Below are 17,391 nucleotides of genomic sequence, written 5' to 3' on the forward strand. Positions count from 1 at the left end.
ATGTCTACTAGATATCGCTAATACCGCCCACGTGTTAGTTTGGATCCAAGTAGTAATTTTAAAGAAAAAGCAGATAATCCCTTTTGTTTTATATTATAGGTAGTTTTAGTAAAAACAAATTGCTTTACAATGTAAGTTGTTTTCATATTTCAATTCATTTTTTAATTTATGAATATTATGTGATCAATTAAATAATATTAACTCTTTTTAAAATTGGATGCATTCATTGATTAATATTAGTGTGTTTATGTTAAATTGCCTAAATTGTGGTTTAGTATTTCATTTTTTTTCTCTTAAAACTCTTGTTGGGTCAAAACCTGTGTTCAAAACTACGCTAGGCGTTAGTCGGGCGCTCGGACCGGGCCTAACGCCTAATAGAAAAATCGGGGAGTATACGGGGATTAATCGCCGATTTGTTTTTACCTTATATTTTATCTTATGTATGCAAAATACAAAAATTATGTGTGGTCTGGTGGTTATGTTAAGCTTGAGTGCTCTCCCCCTCCGGCTTCGACTCCCATCTGATTCAATTTTGCTTATTTTTCGATTTTTTTAAGTGAATGGCATTTATGTAATTAACTCATCGTCTTCTTCAACCTTCTTTTAGGGCTTCACGGCTTCTGAAACAGAATTTGCGGCCGCCATCGTTTTTTTTTTGCATAATCTTTCAATTCTTTGGGTTTTAAATGTAGTTTTCACTTTAAACTTGTGAATCTATCACATAGAAACCGATTTTTGAGTTCAAATTAACAAAAAAAACTAAAAATTTGTACCACCCCGCCTAATCTTCCGCCTACCACCAAATCGCTACGTTCACAAGCCGCCGACCGTTTAATCACCGGAAAGTTGCCCGCGGCGGCCGCGTTTTAGAACACGGGTCAAAACTATAAGGCCTGACATACCTTGTATTAGCCCATTTGGGTTTTTAGTTAATAAAAATTGCCGGAAGAAAAAGTCTTTTGGAATCCTCCTGACTTTTTTTTCTCAATATAAAAGTTATATGTTTTCTATTTGACACAGAATATTCATATTAAGATTAAATTATGTCACATGTTCCAATATATAAAAATAATTTTCAGTAAATTGATCGATACTATAAAATATAGATAACTTTCTGTTTAAAGATTATAAAATATCTCCACTGATGAATATTAAATTGAATGGTTTCCTAACTCGTTGATTTTGTGTTGCTCTGTTGTACTAATCCCTTTCGTTAAATGAAATTAATCATTTCATGCAATATTTTAGGGGAGAAAATCTGTAACATTGTGATATACGTAAAAAAAAGGTTTAAGAGAATTGAATTGATCATCTATATCACCAAAATTGATTTACTTTTTCCATCACACATCTATTTAGAATTCCAGAGCTAAGCGTGCTTGAGCTGAAGTAGTAGAATGATGGTTGACCTATTGGGAAGTGATTCGCGATACAGTGTGAATGAGGCCAAAGTACGGGGAAAGGTCATGTGGTGATTACAGGGTCATTAAAGATGACTTTCGGGTCTTTAGAAAATTAATGCACCGACCATTAGAACGTGATGGGGTCCACATGCCGAGAGAGCGAGCGTGGGTGGTCCATTATCTGTGGGTGGACAGGGCGTTATAAGTGGTATCAGAGCCAGGTTAACCATCTCGGTTATGACCCGAAAGGCGTCTTGAAACTTGTCGCGGGGCGTAACGAGGACGTTGTGTTCTTTGAGAGAGGGTCAATTATAACATCCCGAGTTGTGATATATGGAAAAAGACTTAAGAGAATTGATTTGTCTACCTATATGACTTACCTTTTCCGTCATACATCCATTTAGAACTCCATAGTTAAGCGTGCTTGAGCTGGAGTAATAATGGAAGGATGGATGACCTACCGGAAAGTGATTCGCGATACCGTGTGAGTGAGGCCAAAGCACGGGGAAAGGTCATGTAGTGATTGCAGAGTCAATAAACATGACTTTCGAGCCTTTGGAAAATTAATGCACCGACCGTTAGAACGGGATGGGGCCCATGGGCCGAGAGAGCGGGTGTGGGTGGACGGGGGATTATAAGTGGTATCAGAGCCAGGTTAGCCATCTCGGTTCTGACCCGAGAGGCATCTTGAGATCTGTCGTTGGGCGTAACGAGGACATTGCGTTCATTGAGAGGGGGTGAATTATAACATCCCGAGTTGTGATATATGGAAAAAAGGCTTAAGATAATTGATTCGGCAACCTATATCACCAAAATTGACTTACTTTTTCTGTCATACATCCGTTTAGAACTCTAGAGTTGAGCATGCTTGAGCTGGAGTAGTGGAAGGATGGGTGACATATCGGGAAGTGATTTGCGATACCGTGTGAGTAAGGCCAAAGCAAGGGGAAAAGTCATGTGGTGATTGCAGGATCAGCAAACATGACTTTCGGGCCTTTGGAAAATTAATGCACCAACCGTTGTAAGCATGGGCATTTTACCCGGACCCGAAGACCCAAACCGGAACCGACCCGAAAATACAGGTTCGGGTCCGAGTCCATGCTAAGTACCTATTGGGTCTTTTTTTTGGACCCGCGGATCTCGGTTCGGGACCGGGTCCTACTCGAGACCCGTTCGGATACCCGAAGTACGTGCAAATAATTGTATATATTAGGTATATTTGGGTGATTGGGTATATTTTTTGTATTTTGGATTTTTTTAAAAGTTTCGGGTTTGGATTTTCGGGTATAATTATAGGTTTTTGGTGAAATTTTAGATTTTTAGAAAATATAATTTGGGTATTCAAGTAAAATTCGGGTATGTTTTGGGTTTTCGGGTCTGATTTTGGATAAATTTTTGGGTATTTTTGCGGTTCTTCGGGTATTTTTAGAGTTTTCGGATCCAGTTCGGGTATTTTGGGTCTATTTCGGGTCCTAAATACCCAAACCGACCCGGATCCGAAATATACCCAAAACTTTTGGGTATTTTACGGGTATTGAAATTATAGACCCGAACCGACCTGGACCCGACAAGACACGATCCGGAACCGACCCGAAAAGTTATAGGTACCTGTATGGGTCTAAATTGCTAGGATCCGAAGGACCCGGATCCGACAATACCCGACCCGAAGACCCGGATGCCCAGACCTAAACCGTTGAAAAGGAATGAGGTCCACGGGCCGAGAGAGTGGATGTGGGTGGCCCATTAGCCGTGAGCTTACATGGCGTTATAAAATCTTGATTTGTTTACTCACTGAATACACATACATGGAAACATGGAAAGCTACTCCATTTTACTAAGTAATCAAATCTCACGTCACCGAAAAAAACATAAATTTCTATCTCATCCCTCTCTAAAAAGAGCAAATCTCTCTCATCGCTGCCTTGCTCCGGCGTCGCTATATGTGAGCTCCGGCACCGGAGGCTCCTCCATCCTCTATCTTTTTTTTACTCTTTGCTTCTTTGTTGTGCTTCTTCTCATCGATGATATGTCTGTAACTCTGGATTTTGCATCACTGGTGGCCATCTAGATCTGCGCCGGGGGTGATAGATCCGTCGTTGCTGCTTTCCTCCGAAGTTCTGACGAGTCTGCGAGGGTTGGCAGGGAAAATGAGTCGGCTTTTTTGGATGTAGATCTCTTCTATATCTGTTTTAAACTTTTAGATCTGGTGATATCTATAGGATTTGGAGGCTACTGTGGTTCAGCATCAGGTTCTCTCCTCTGTTCTTTGCCTCATCTAGTATTCGAAGTTTGTTCTTTGTGTGGAGTGGAGTTGAAGTAAACTCGTTCTTCCTCGACTCAGCATCCTGTCGCGGTTCTGAGTCTTATCTATGCTCAGGATAGGCGGCGTTCTCCCATCCGCGCATACGCAGATCAGCGGTGGTTGTGTAGCTGTTGTTTCTCTCCGAGTATGCATGTGTGTGTCCAAGTTTTGTGGTTTGCTTTGTCATCTATGGATGTGGTGTCTTCTTCTCCAGTGACTGCTCTGTCCTTACATGTGCTTCTCGTGTTTTTTAACTCGTGTGCTCTCGCTTTCATTGAAAGATTATGAGCTCCTTCAGATACCGCTATGTTTGGGTGACTTGACTCTTCATCAATTCTTACCCGAGTTGGTGCAGAAGAGACCGGTGTAGGTTCTTTTTCCTCGGAACAAAGTGTCGCTTCTGAGGGTCCAATGGTGTCATTTGGTTCTTTTCACGACGAGGAGACTTGTTTGAATTGTGGTCATCTCAGTTCTGGATTGGCTCATTGTCAATTTAGTAGCTTCTGCTACACTTTTAAAAGAAAAATAGTACTCCCTCTGTTTCTAAATATAAGATGTTTAGTTAAAAATGCACATATTAAGAAAAGTTAATTTTTGTCTAGAAAACAACATTAGAACTATAAATTAATGATAGTCAACCAATTACAAAATAGATTATTAAATATGATTGGTTGTACTGTTTTTAATAAAGTAAAAGTTACATAGAAAAATGAAAACATCTTATATATTAAAATATTATTTTTTTTTAAAACATCTTACGTTTGGGAAAAGGGGAGTAATGTACAAAAAAAATTTTGTGGAACAAAATTGAAACTCAGAAAATCTTAATTTTATAAACTGAGGGAGTAATACTCTTGAATTAATATTTCTCTACAAATGAAATAACTCTTGCTTTAAGAAAAGTCAGAGATTTTAGCAAAAGAAAAAAAAAAGAGAAAAGTTAGAGATGGCTTTTCCGGCTATTTACTTTTCTGTATCAGTAACGTCCGGTTGTAGCACACCAATAAGCATTTCAGATTCATAAGAAAGAAATAACGGAAACGAAGAAGAATAAACGTTGAAGTTATCAAAACGAATAAACGTAAATACACGTAAATAAATGAATAAAATTCGATTTTGTGCAGCATCAAACGTATTAAAACAGAAAAACTAGTCAAATATTTAATTTTATTCTTATCTAACTATTGAAAGTCCATGATATTTATTAATTTTTAAACAAAATTAAGGATAAAGGAGAAAAATTAATGAATAAATGATATTTATTTTATAGCAAAAATTTATGCTACAACAACGGTTAAATTGAAATCGATGGAGTAAAAATATTTCCAATTTTAGGGGAAAGATTTTAGCACAGAAAAAAACAATTTTAGGGGAAAGAGTCTTCCTAAATTCATGCAATGATCAGAAGTTTCCAACTGAGCAAAGTCAAAAGATTCAATAGTTCAGGTAATTTATTTTATAGCAAAAATTTATGCTACAACAACGGTTAAATTGAAATCGATGGAGTTAAAATATTTGCAATTTTAGGGGAAAGATTTTAGCACAAAAAAAACAATTTTAGGGGAAAAAGTTTTCCTAAATTCATGCAATGATCAGAAGTTTCCAACTGAGCAAAGTCAAAAGATTCATTAGTTAAGGTAATAATGTTTAATTCGATTCACCAGCCAGTGACCGCGAAGACAAATGTAGACGGTTCAATAATTTTTTTTTTAAATCAAATACTTCCTCCGTTTCATATTAATTATCGTTTTAGAGAATTTTTTTCGTTATAAAATAAGTGTCGTTTTTGATTTTCAATGCAAAATTTATTAATTTATGCAAAATTTATTTTTTTATTAGTTGAAATATGGTTAGGTGTATAGATATTAGTGTTTTTATAGAAAATGTACAAAATTAATTGTTTTATTAATCCGTGTGCTGAAACGACACTTATAACGAAACAGAGGGAGATTATTTACATTCAATTTAATAAGTATGAGCTATCCAATCACATCTATGCATCCTTAGTGTCTCTGACTCAGACTTTCTAGATATGATTAGTTTTATCCAAAACAAACATGTTATGTCAGGAAATTACGCCGAAATTCTTCCCTGCAGTTTAAAATTTTGATTTAAATCACGAAAATAGCGTTGTTTCTACTTTTCTTTTCTTTTTATTTTTGGGTGAGGGGAAAAATACTATTAATATTTTGATATTTATTTTTTTGGTTTGACAACATATGTTAATAATTTCTCACGATTAATAATTTCTGACTCTTCTCTTATAAACTTATACTAGTTGGGCGTGTGATTGACAAATAAAGGAAGGAAATTTGTGTGATAAATCCTTATCTGCAAACATATATCAATCCTAATCATGTTAACTTCAAGTGCAATTCTCTAAGATAGTTATTTTTAAGTTTTTGTCACAAAAATAACTCTCAATAAAAAAAATGATTCAAACAGTTTCTTTTTATTTTGAAATTTTTAATTTTTATTTTTAAAATTTTGAAACTATATCCTTAAAATCCTACTCTTTAACTCTAAACCCTAAATCTAGATTAGTTAACCCTATAGTATAAATATATTTTTACCCTTTAATAAATCTTGTTTTGATCATTTTCTTTTTCGAAAACTATTTTTGTGAAGATAAACTAAAATGGGTTATCCTAAGAATTTTCTCTAACTTCAATAACGGTTTATTTTATAAAGCAAATGTGGAATCTACAATCAATATTATAGGTTATCAATATTCTCGTATTAAATGATACCTTAAACTGCAAATAAAAATAGAAAAAAACTCGTAATTTGACGGTTTCATGTAAACTCCATAACGGTTTTTTTATAAAACAAATATGAAATCTATTATAAAAAAAACTATTTCCTCCGTTTCCAAAAGATCTATGTTTTAGAGGAAAAAATTGTTTCAAAATATACATTTTTTACATTTTCAATGCATAAATTAATAGTAAATTATAAACTTTAAAAAACATAATTGTTTTTTAAAATTCTATTGATTAAAAATTATGGGGAATAGCTAATTACGAAAATAAAGTATTGCTAACTAAAATCTGATATGTTTTCTTAATAAATGTTGAAGATCTTAAAATATACATCTTTCTGAAACGAGTATTGTTTATCAATATTCTCTTATTAAATGATAACATTTATTGCAATTAAAAATAGAAAAAAACTCGTAATTTGACGGTTTCATGTAAACTCCATAACGGTTTTTTTATAAAACAAATATGAAATCTATTATAAAAAAACTATTCCCTCCATTTCCAAAAGATCTATGTTTTAGAGGAAAAAATTGTTTCAAAATATACATTTTTCACATTTTCAATGCATAAATTAATAGTAAATTATAAACTTTAAAAAACATAATTGTTTTTTAAAATTCTATTGATTAAAAATTATGGGGAATAGCTAATTACGAAAATAAAGTATTGCTAACTAAAATCTGATATGTTTTCTTAATAAATGTTGAAGATCTTAAAATATACATCTTTCTGAAACGAGTATTGTTTATCAATATTCTCTTATTAAATGATAACATTTATTGCAATTAAAAATAGAAAAAAACTCGTAATTTGACGGTTTCATGTAAACTCCATAACGGTTTTTTTATAAAACAAATATGAAATCTATTATAAAAAAACTATTCCCTCCATTTCCAAAAGATCTATGTTTTAGAGGAAAAAATTGTTTCAAAATATACATTTTTCACATTTTCAATGCATAAATTAATAGTAAATTATAAACTTTAAAAAACATAATTGTTTTTTAAAATTCTATTGATTAAAAATTATGGGGAATAGCTAATTACGAAAATAAAGTATTGCTAACTAAAATCTGATATGTTTTCTTAATAAATGTTGAAGATCTTAAAATATACATCTTTCTGAAACGAGTATTGTTTATCAATATTCTCTTATTAAATGATAACATTTATTGCAATTAAAAATAGAAAAAAACTCGTAATTTGACGGTTTCATGTAAACTCCATAACGGTTTTTTTATAAAACAAATATGAAATCTATTATAAAAAAACTATTCCCTCCATTTCCAAAAGATCTATGTTTTAGAGGAAAAAATTGTTTCAAAATATACATTTTTCACATTTTCAATGCATAAATTAATAGTAAATTATAAACTTTAAAAAACATAATTGTTTTTTAAAATTCTATTGATTAAAAATTATGGGGAATAGCTAATTACGAAAATAAAGTATTGCTAACTAAAATCTGATATGTTTTCTTAATAAATGTTGAAGATCTTAAAATATACATCTTTCTGAAACGAGTATTGTTTATCAATATTCTCTTATTAAATGATAACATTTATTGCAATTAAAAATAGAAAAAAACTCGTAATTTGACGGTTTCATGTAAACTCCATAACGGTTTTTTTATAAAACAAATATGAAATCTATTATAAAAAAACTATTCCCTCCATTTCCAAAAGATCTATGTTTTAGAGGAAAAAATTGTTTCAAAATATACATTTTTCACATTTTCAATGCATAAATTAATAGTAAATTATAAACTTTAAAAAACATAATTGTTTTTTAAAATTCTATTGATTAAAAATTATGGGGAATAGCTAATTACGAAAATAAAGTATTGCTAACTAAAATCTGATATGTTTTCTTAATAAATGTTGAAGATCTTAAAATATACATCTTTCTGAAACGAGTATTGTTTATCAATATTCTCTTATTAAATGATAACATTTATTGCAATTAAAAATAGAAAAAAACTCGTAATTTGACGGTTTCATGTAAACTCCATAACGGTTTTTTTATAAAACAAATATGAAATCTATTATAAAAAAACTATTCCCTCCATTTCCAAAAGATCTATGTTTTAGAGGAAAAAATTGTTTCAAAATATACATTTTTCACATTTTCAATGCATAAATTAATAGTAAATTATAAACTTTAAAAAACATAATTGTTTTTTAAAATTCTATTGATTAAAAATTATGGGGAATAGCTAATTACGAAAATAAAGTATTGCTAACTAAAATCTGATATGTTTTCTTAATAAATGTTGAAGATCTTAAAATATACATCTTTCTGAAACGAGTATTGTTTATCAATATTCTCTTATTAAATGATAACATTTATTGCAATTAAAAATAGAAAAAAACTCGTAATTTGACGGTTTCATGTAAACTCCATAACGGTTTTTTTATAAAACAAATATGAAATCTATTATAAAAAAACTATTCCCTCCATTTCCAAAAGATCTATGTTTTAGAGGAAAAAATTGTTTCAAAATATACATTTTTCACATTTTCAATGCATAAATTAATAGTAAATTATAAACTTTAAAAAACATAATTGTTTTTTAAAATTCTATTGATTAAAAATTATGGGGAATAGCTAATTACGAAAATAAAGTATTGCTAACTAAAATCTGATATGTTTTCTTAATAAATGTTGAAGATCTTAAAATATACATCTTTCTGAAACGAGTATTGTTTATCAATATTCTCTTATTAAATGATAACATTTTTTGCAATTAAAAATAGAAACCCACGTGATTTGGGCTATGCAAATTGCACCATGAAGAAATAACTTCAGTTTTTTTTGCCTATCAAAAGTTTAAATCCAAAGTTTAAAGTTTATTCCTTAAACTGAAAATCAGTCATTAAAATATCTAACTTTTCTGGTAGATTTTTTTTATTTCAGTCCTCTAAATATATAAATCCATATGAATTCATGAGAAAAAGTGAATGAAAAAGGTGAGATGATATATATATATATAAACATTTTTTACAAATTCAGTAACTCTAGCCAAACCAAAATTTAGTCAATTCTCACCTTAGAAAAGATTCTCACCTAACTTTTTGCATATTATTTTCCTGATTCCATCCCAATTTAAGAAAAATTTAAACTTATATTATCTATTCAGACCTACGTACGTTATCATATATGACCATATAGAGAACATAAAGCCCTGTTTTTGTATAAATACTTGTAGCATCTACCAATAACATACACACAAACCCCAAAACACACAAAAACGCTTGTGAAGAAAAAAGAGGGACACAAGAAAAGGAAAGAAACCAAAAACTCTCTAATCGTTTACATGGCAAACCGTTTCCTCCGACCACACCTCATCCACCGTTTCTCCACCTTGAGTCCCGTCGGTCCTCCGTCCACCGTCGTCCCGGAGATTCTTTCCTTTGACCAACCAAAAACAGACGTTGACCTCGATCTCTCCGACCAAGCTAGACTCTTTGTTTCTGTCCCAATCTCCGACCTTGTCCGTTCAACTGCCGTTCTTCATGCTACGGCCATAGGCCCTATGGTCGATTTTGGATCGTGGGTTATGAGTTCGAAACTCATGGACGCGACCATAACACGGGATTTGGTCCTCCGTTTCGTGAAAGGAACGTTTTACGACCATTTCTGTGCAGGTGAAGACGCCGCTGCCGCAGCAAGGCGCGTGAGGAGTGTGTATGAGTTGAGGGGGCTTAAAGGGATGTTAGTGTATGGCGTTGAACACGCAGAAGACGGTGGTGAATGTGAGAACAACATCAAGAAGTTCATTGAGACTGTTGAAGCTGCCAAAACCCTACCTACGTCTCATGTAAGATATCCTCATTTATTTTTTTGAACATATCCTCATTTATTTTTATGCTTCATTTTTCTAAGCTAAAGAGTTTTTTTTTTTGTATATCACTTTCCCTATTTCCAGAACGGTCTTTCACATAGTTTCATCAAAAAAAAAATTGGTGTAAACATTTCCTATTGTGTTTATTAAAAAATATATTGTCTCGGACATTGCAAACTATATGAAGTAAAAAACTTGAAAGCCTATTCTAAATAATTATATTAATGAACAACGTATATTGGTGAACATTTTGTGGAAAAATATTTTGATTAAAAAACAATATATATATATATATATATATATATGTATGTGTGGTTTTTTTCACGAATATCAGTTTTTTGTTTTACTCGATTTTGCAGCAGTTTAACCTGTTTTAAAGAGAAGTAGAATTTCCTTAATAAAATTAATCACATTTATATAGATCAAATATATTAGTGGGATACATATAATATAATTATTTTGTGGAGATTCGATCTACAAAAATCATATATATTGTATTATATGGAAATGCACTAATTAATTAGTGCAAGTTGGATCTACAATATTGTATTATATGGAAATGCAGTAAGAAACCGACCAAAACGTTGCTGTCAGAAAAAAGAAGAAGAAGAAGACCAAAACCTTAAAAACCACAACAAGAAACACCAAGTCTGAATTTTTCTTTTCTAATTAAATGTAGAATAATCAAAGCCACGTCGGGTCCTAGTCAGACTTTAAAGTTAACACATTAATCACGCAATGTGAACTTTATTTGGTAATCCAAAATGTCAACTACATTCGAAGAATATTCTTACGTTCACAAAAATCCTGGTTTATCCCGGTTCAATGATTAATTAATTTTCCTTTGTCTTTGCCGAAACAGTTAAGCTCCGTGGTGATTAAGATCACAGCGATTTGTCCAATGAGTCTCTTAAAACGTGTAAGTGATTTGCTTCGTTGGCAATACAAGAACCCAAGTTTCAAACTTCCATGGAAACTCCATTCATTTCCGGTTTTCTCCGGTTCAAGTCCTCTCTATCACACAATCTCCGAACCGGAACCATTAACCGTAGTGGAAGAACAAGAGCTTGATAAAGCTCACGAACGCATTAAATCCATATGTATTAGATGCCAAGAATCGAATGTACCGTTACTAATAGATGCCGAAGATACGATTCTCCAACCGGCAATCGATTACATGGCGTATTGGTCAGCAATTATGTTCAATTCCGACAAAAGTCGACCCATTGTCTACAACACGATTCAAGCTTATTTGAAAGATGCGGGAGAGAGGTTGCACTTGGCGCTACGAGAATCCGAGAAAATGAAGGTTCCTATTGGGTTTAAGTTGGTGAGAGGTGCTTATATGTCTAGTGAAGTTAAGTTAGCAGCTTCCTTGGGTTACAAGTCACCGGTCCACGACACCATTCAAGAAACGCATGCTTGCTATAATGAGTGTATGGGTTTCCTTATGGAGAAAGCCTCTAATGGAACGGGGATTGCCGTCATTCTAGCGACTCACAACACCGATTCTGGTAAGCCACTGAACCATATTTTTTAATTAAGAGTCCCGGCCACACTTAATAAATAGTGAACCTAATGAAATATAGGAATCTAAAATACCTTCATCTTCCAGTTAATCAAATTTCTCTTTATCTGTGGACGTAACCAAATTGGTTAACTATGTTAAATCATTGTATGCATTTATTCTCTTTCCGTTATCTTTTGGCATCTCCTATAACATAGTAGATCCAGATATTTCATTTTAGGACGAAGTTGTCCGTATGTATTATTATATTGATCATTTTCCCATTTGTGATTCATGACAGGTAAACTAGGTGCAAGGAAAGCAAGTGAGCTAGGAATTGATAAAGAGAACGGGAAGATCGAGTTTGCGCAGCTTTACGGGATGTCGGATGCCTTATCATTAGGATTGAAAAGGGCTGGTTTCAATGTGAGCAAGTACATGCCGTACGGGCCGGTTGAAACCGCGGTTCCATACCTTATCCGACGAGCATATGAGAACCGCGGTATGATGTCCACCGGTGCTCTAGACCGCCAACTTATGAGGTAACTATCCGTTAGTAAACGTCGATGGTGGTCAATATTTGGTTATTAATGTTGTGTTGTGTTTGTGTATTTGAAGGATGGAGCTTAAGAGGAGAATAATGGCTCGGTGAAGAAAACAGAATAATGGCTTCGTGATCATTTTATTATATGTTATTTTATATTTTGTTGATGCACTATATATGATTGATTTTAAGTTAATAGTGTCTTCTTCATGTTTTGCCTTTTATATATATTTTAATTAAGAAAAAAATAACGAAAGAAATTTTACGTCAAGTTTAATTTTACTCAAAACTATACTTGATCGGTAAATACAAAATAATAATATATTTTGATAACGAAACTAAGTTCTAATTTTATGACCTACTTTAAGAATTTAACAAAGCCTAAAATCGACCATTAAGTCAAGTATTTGTACACTTCTATGCTATTAGAAACTAAATCCTAGTGTCAACAGAAAATTATACAACGTACATGTAACTAGGATAAGACATGCGTCTTGCACATGGTGAATTTATTTTTATATATTCTCTATTTATTTTTATATATTTGATCATTTTATTTATACATATACAATATCTTCTGTTGTTATTATATAATTTCTTTTCGTTGGACCAGATCAATTTTTATTAAATATTGTGGATCTAAACTATAATTAATATATCATGGGTTGATCGGATTGGACATTAAAAAAATTATGATACAAAATTTTTATTTTTTTCACCGAACACATTCTTGAAAAAAATAAACAGCACTGTTTCCACAGTTGAATTATTTTTGACATTTATCTTTCATATAGTTTTGATAGGTTTCAGATAAACCACCGAACTGATACATGTCATTTTAATATTTTTAATCGTATACTTAAGAAAAACTTTTATTTTTGTAATTTAAAGTCGTTTTCAAAAATTCAAACTATAACATACAAGAAAAAATATAACATATAAAAAAGATATAACATACAAGGTTTCCTCATTTTTGTAATTTAAAGTCGTTTTAAAAAATTTAGAATATAACATATATAAGGTTCCTCATTTTTGTAATTTAAAGTCATTTTAAAAATTCAAAATATAACATATAATGAAAAAATATAATTTTGTTATTATATGGTTAATGTGATTCTTTAATTTTTTTTTAATAATATAAAATTAAACAAAAATGAAGAAGAATGCAAAAATTGTTATCAAATCTTTATTATTCATAGTCATTAATTGTCATATATATGTTAAACACATTAGGTAATTATGTAGCTTTTATTTAAGGAAAGAATAGACTCTTCTTATATTTTGGTTTAATATAATGATCCCTAATAATTAGATTTGGACCAACATTTTTTTCAATTGATTTTTAAACTGTCACGTAAGCTAAATTGTCATCTTAATTAAGTGACACCTAAACAAAGTCTCTTTTTAGTTTAATACAAATTCAAGGTTACAACTTTTTAAATAATCCTCAATTAATATATATGAGATATCTTAATCTTTTTTCTTTCTAAAGTCGGCGCATGCTAATTTAAAAAATCAATTTGAAAAAACACCTTTGACGCTTTTATCACGGATACAGTGACATTCTACTTTGATATGCTTTATTTGTTGAAAACGACATAAAAACTTTTCTAATGTAAATTAAGTATCACAAAGGATCATTATTCGTTTGTCATGACCGATGCTAAACTCAGGAAGAAACACTTTAAGCAATGTGAGTTCCTAATTGACAGCATTCATGGGGGATATTCAGCTTCCACATATGAACAACAGACTGTCAAGTCTGAAGTGTTTAGGAGATATCTAAACTGAACAATCCAACTAGTAATAGAACATATTGAGTAATAGGACAAGCCACCCAATAAGAACCATACCATCAAGTGAAATGATTTTGAGGCTATAAAATAATCTCTTGACCAATAGTGCCTTCAAAATACCTAGCAACCTTGAATGTCGCGAGCCAATGTTCTGCTTTTAGTTTGTACGAACTGAGAGAGAATGTGGAGTACATGACTTACTGATGAGTACCTGTCAAGTATATGAAACGTCTTACTAGATTAGATGATAGCATTCTAAATCAACAAGTATAAACGAAGCGCAACTGCAACTCACCAAATTTTTTGAAGATTTTTACTATTTTGTTTATAATTTTGCTAAAGGTTATTGGTGTTGTTTTCAACGAAGTGTTCCTCAGCTTGCACCGGATTGGTTTCGCCAATTGTCCGTCATCGCAGCTTGAGAGCACCTTCGGGTTAGTCTTCGGCAAAGCAACATTTTATTAACCTGCTCCTCGTTTCCTAATGGCTTAGTCCGGGTTCTAGGAAGTGCGTGTGCAAGGATAAAGTTGTTGCTCGTTGCAGTTAGTGTAGTTCTATGCTTTTGCTCAATTGTGAACATGTTTTAGATCTTGGTTTTGGTTCTCTGTTTTTTTTAAAAAACTTTTTTGAGACCCTTAGGATCAGTCTAGCTTTCAAGCAAATGAGATTACAATCACTTTGTAATCAGACTTCATTACCCTTACCAGTTAATGATATTTACACACTTAGCAAAAAAAAGGGTAAAAATCATTCTCTAAACTATTTTATGTGATTATTATTTTGTAAAGTGACCCACCATAACCATATTTCTAGCAATTTCTCCTACAAGATCAAATCTTTGTCTTTGTATTTGTCTAGTCACAAAATTTTGACGGACTTAAATTAAACGTGTTGTTTTAGATAAGCAGTGGAATTGCCACATTGTTGGCTGGGTCATCAACTAGTGGTTTGTACTAGTCAAAGGTGGAAACAGGCAAGTGGAAAACAGCTTCAAAGGCAAAAGCGTTCCAATTTTCTCCTTTTTTTTTGTAAAAGTTTTCACACTAAATATTTTGAATTCGATTTCAAAAGGTTGATAAAATATAATCTTTCAAGGGTAAAAACACCCACAAAAGCTCATGAAATTGTCAATTACAAAAATTGATCGTAAAAACACATGATATTGCTCACAAACCTCTATATGATCCATGTAGGATCTGTTTGGTTCTTAGTAAGGCTTAAACTTGCGAGCAGCTCGAATTTGTTGTATCCTCTTCTTGTCTTCCTCGAACTTAGTCTGAAGCGCCAAGAGTTCTATCAAACACAACCCAAGAAACAATCATCAGAATCAGAACAATAAACAAAGAAAAACAAAACTCTTGGATATATAAGAAGCAAAGACTTACCACTTCGTTGTGCATCTCGCCTCTGGAAACGGTAGAAACCATGACCGACAATCTCAGTCTTTTTCTTCTTAGCTACCTTATCTTCCAAAGCAGCCTGAGAAACAGATCCAACAGCTGTTCCAGATTCAGCGTCTGTTGTCTTTTTCCTCCCTTTATGATGCACGACCACGGTCCAACCGCCTTCTGCTGCTTTAGCTTCTCGCTCTTGTTTCTCCTATATGACAGCAACATACAAAAACGTTGTAGTAACACGAGAATATATATACATTAAAGCTTCAAAATGTAGGAGAGACAAAAGAACCTGCTCAAGGCGTTCTTCGTGAGCAGTCATGAAGTCATCGATTCTCTTTTGCAGCTCGTCTAAACCGGGCCTGTTCTCATAGTAATCAGTAACCCACTCTGCAGTTTCACAGAGGACTTGTCAGTTTTTATTGAAGGGAACAGATTCAAGAGTGAAGACTGCTTAATATCTAATCAACTGAAGCTAATAACGGAAGAAACTGCTTACTTTTCATTCCTCTGGAGCAATCTTCATCGCCTGAAGATATTTCATAAACATCTTCCTCCTCTTCTTCAGCTTTGTTCTTCTTTTCAATCTCTTTAGTAGAGGTCAGCTTCATCTTTCTCTTTTTCTTAGACTTTCCTAAGAAGACGAGTTATACTCTAGTTAATAAGAAGACAAAACACACAGTTATTGCAAAATCTACCAAAAATTTTAGGAGAGCAAAGCTTTCAACTTACGGTTTCTCGTTTCAGTTGCATCATTAGCCACGTTTGTATCGTCATCAGCTATCAAACATAAACAGGAGCTGGTAAATGAAAATACTATACGAGAAGTTGAAACTAGCATGTGCAGAGTGCAGACCAACACAAATGAAAAAGGACACACACATACTTTGTTTTATCAGATGACCATCGACAGGACCACTAGATATCTCATCGGCCTTCCTTTTATTCTTAGCCTTGTTCAACTTTCCCTTATTGCCTTTGATTTTCTCGTTTGAGATACCTGTAAAGATACTAAAACTCAACACCAACAAACTAGCTATAGCATGAATTCTACATCTTCCCAAAAGGAAAAGTGCTCACCTATTTCCTCGGCAACCTTCTTCTTCTTCTTCTTCTTCTTCAATTCAACCTTCTTTCTATTAGGCGTGATAGCTGTAAGGACATGAAAAAAACAAAAGACACTAAGCTTAAGCTCCTCTTATTAACACAATCTGTCAGGCAAAACTCTCACCTTGTACTGTAGCTTGAGGATGTACAACATTGCTCACTTTCTCTTTCATCTTCGTCTGCACTTTCTCAACCACTTGAGCTGAAGCAAACCCTTTGTTAATTGAGTCCAAATCAAACAAGTAACAGAAACCCAATCAAGCAAATCGTAATGATAAGAGAAGAAGAAACAAACGCGAAAGGTTTAGACTTTTACCTCCGTGGAGATTACTCTTCTTCAGCTTTCTGCCTTCCTTCATCTTCTCTTTTTCGAGTCAGAAACTATTGACGGCGACTATCGGCGTCGGCGTTTTAGGACAAGTTCGAGGTCGCGACCATGTAAATTAGGGTTTTGATTTTTGTGAGGTTTTGCAATTACAGAGGGGACGGACATATACGTATTTATCCTAAACCGGAACATTCCCGGTATCTGCAACTCAATCGTTTCGTTTCGGTTCGGTTATTTGGGGTTGGTTTACTATATTCTATTGGTTACTACTATTATCTTTCTAAACAAACTTTAAACATGCTTTTGATTATTTCAAAAGTTGCAACTGGTAGTCTCGTCAGGCCTGATTCTCGTAGACACAAAAATTGAAGCTAAAACATCTTACAAAACATAACCAGTATAACT

At 32.8% G+C, this 17,391-nt stretch overlaps 2 protein-coding genes across 3 annotated transcripts; one reads left to right on the plus strand and one right to left on the minus strand.

Moving 5' to 3' along the window:
* Positions 1 to 9,666: 9,666 nt before the first annotated feature.
* On the plus strand, positions 9,667 to 12,597 carry LOC106340173 (proline dehydrogenase 2, mitochondrial). Its single transcript, XM_013779038.1, has 4 exons — positions 9,667 to 10,286; positions 11,173 to 11,824; positions 12,119 to 12,359; positions 12,436 to 12,597. Exons 1-4 carry the CDS (start codon positions 9,783 to 9,785, stop codon positions 12,467 to 12,469), a joined length of 1,431 nt encoding a protein of 476 aa, XP_013634492.1. The 5' UTR covers positions 9,667 to 9,782; the 3' UTR covers positions 12,470 to 12,597.
* Positions 12,598 to 15,214: 2,617 nt separating this feature from the next.
* LOC106339690 (eukaryotic translation initiation factor 5B) lies at positions 15,215 to 17,122 on the minus strand. Of its 2 annotated transcripts, none has more exons than XM_013778546.1 (9): positions 16,975 to 17,122; positions 16,783 to 16,860; positions 16,632 to 16,703; positions 16,438 to 16,551; positions 16,284 to 16,331; positions 16,051 to 16,185; positions 15,844 to 15,941; positions 15,543 to 15,756; positions 15,215 to 15,450 (listed from the first exon to the last, which is right to left on the minus strand). In XM_013778546.1, exons 1-9 carry the CDS (start codon positions 17,015 to 17,017, stop codon positions 15,365 to 15,367), a joined length of 888 nt encoding a protein of 295 aa, XP_013634000.1. In that variant the 5' UTR covers positions 17,018 to 17,122; the 3' UTR covers positions 15,215 to 15,364. The 2 variants fall into 2 exon arrangements, with proteins under 2 accessions (XP_013634000.1, XP_013633999.1); XM_013778545.1 differs by having other exon boundaries at positions 16,783 to 16,872; positions 16,975 to 17,115.
* Between the last annotated feature and the right edge of the window lie 269 nt (positions 17,123 to 17,391).

The sequence above is a fragment of the Brassica oleracea genome, chromosome C4 (genome assembly GCF_000695525.1).
Source record: "Brassica oleracea var. oleracea cultivar TO1000 chromosome C4, BOL, whole genome shotgun sequence".
In the NCBI taxonomy this organism is placed as follows: Eukaryota; Viridiplantae; Streptophyta; class Magnoliopsida; order Brassicales; family Brassicaceae; genus Brassica; species Brassica oleracea.

Excerpts from the sequence above, each read along its gene's own strand:
- LOC106340173 (XM_013779038.1), top strand. The coding sequence starts at position 9,783 with ATGGCAAACCGTTTCCTCCGACCACACCTCATCCACCGTTTCTCCACC. Across the intron at positions 10,287-11,172 it reads AAACCCTACCTACGTCTCAT|TTAAGCTCCGTGGTGATTAA; the intron begins GTAAGATATCCT and ends TTGCCGAAACAG. Across the intron at positions 12,360-12,435 it reads CTAGACCGCCAACTTATGAG|GATGGAGCTTAAGAGGAGAA; the intron begins GTAACTATCCGT and ends GTGTATTTGAAG.
- LOC106339690 (XM_013778545.1), bottom strand. The coding sequence starts at position 17,017 with ATGAAGGAAGGCAGAAAGCTGAAGAAGAGTAATCTCCACGGAG. Across the intron at positions 16,332-16,437 it reads TGGTCATCTGATAAAACAAA|CTGATGACGATACAAACGTG; the intron begins GTATGTGTGTGT and ends TATGTTTGATAG. Across the intron at positions 15,757-15,843 it reads ACGAAGAACGCCTTGAGCAG|GAGAAACAAGAGCGAGAAGC; the intron begins GTTCTTTTGTCT and ends GCTGTCATATAG.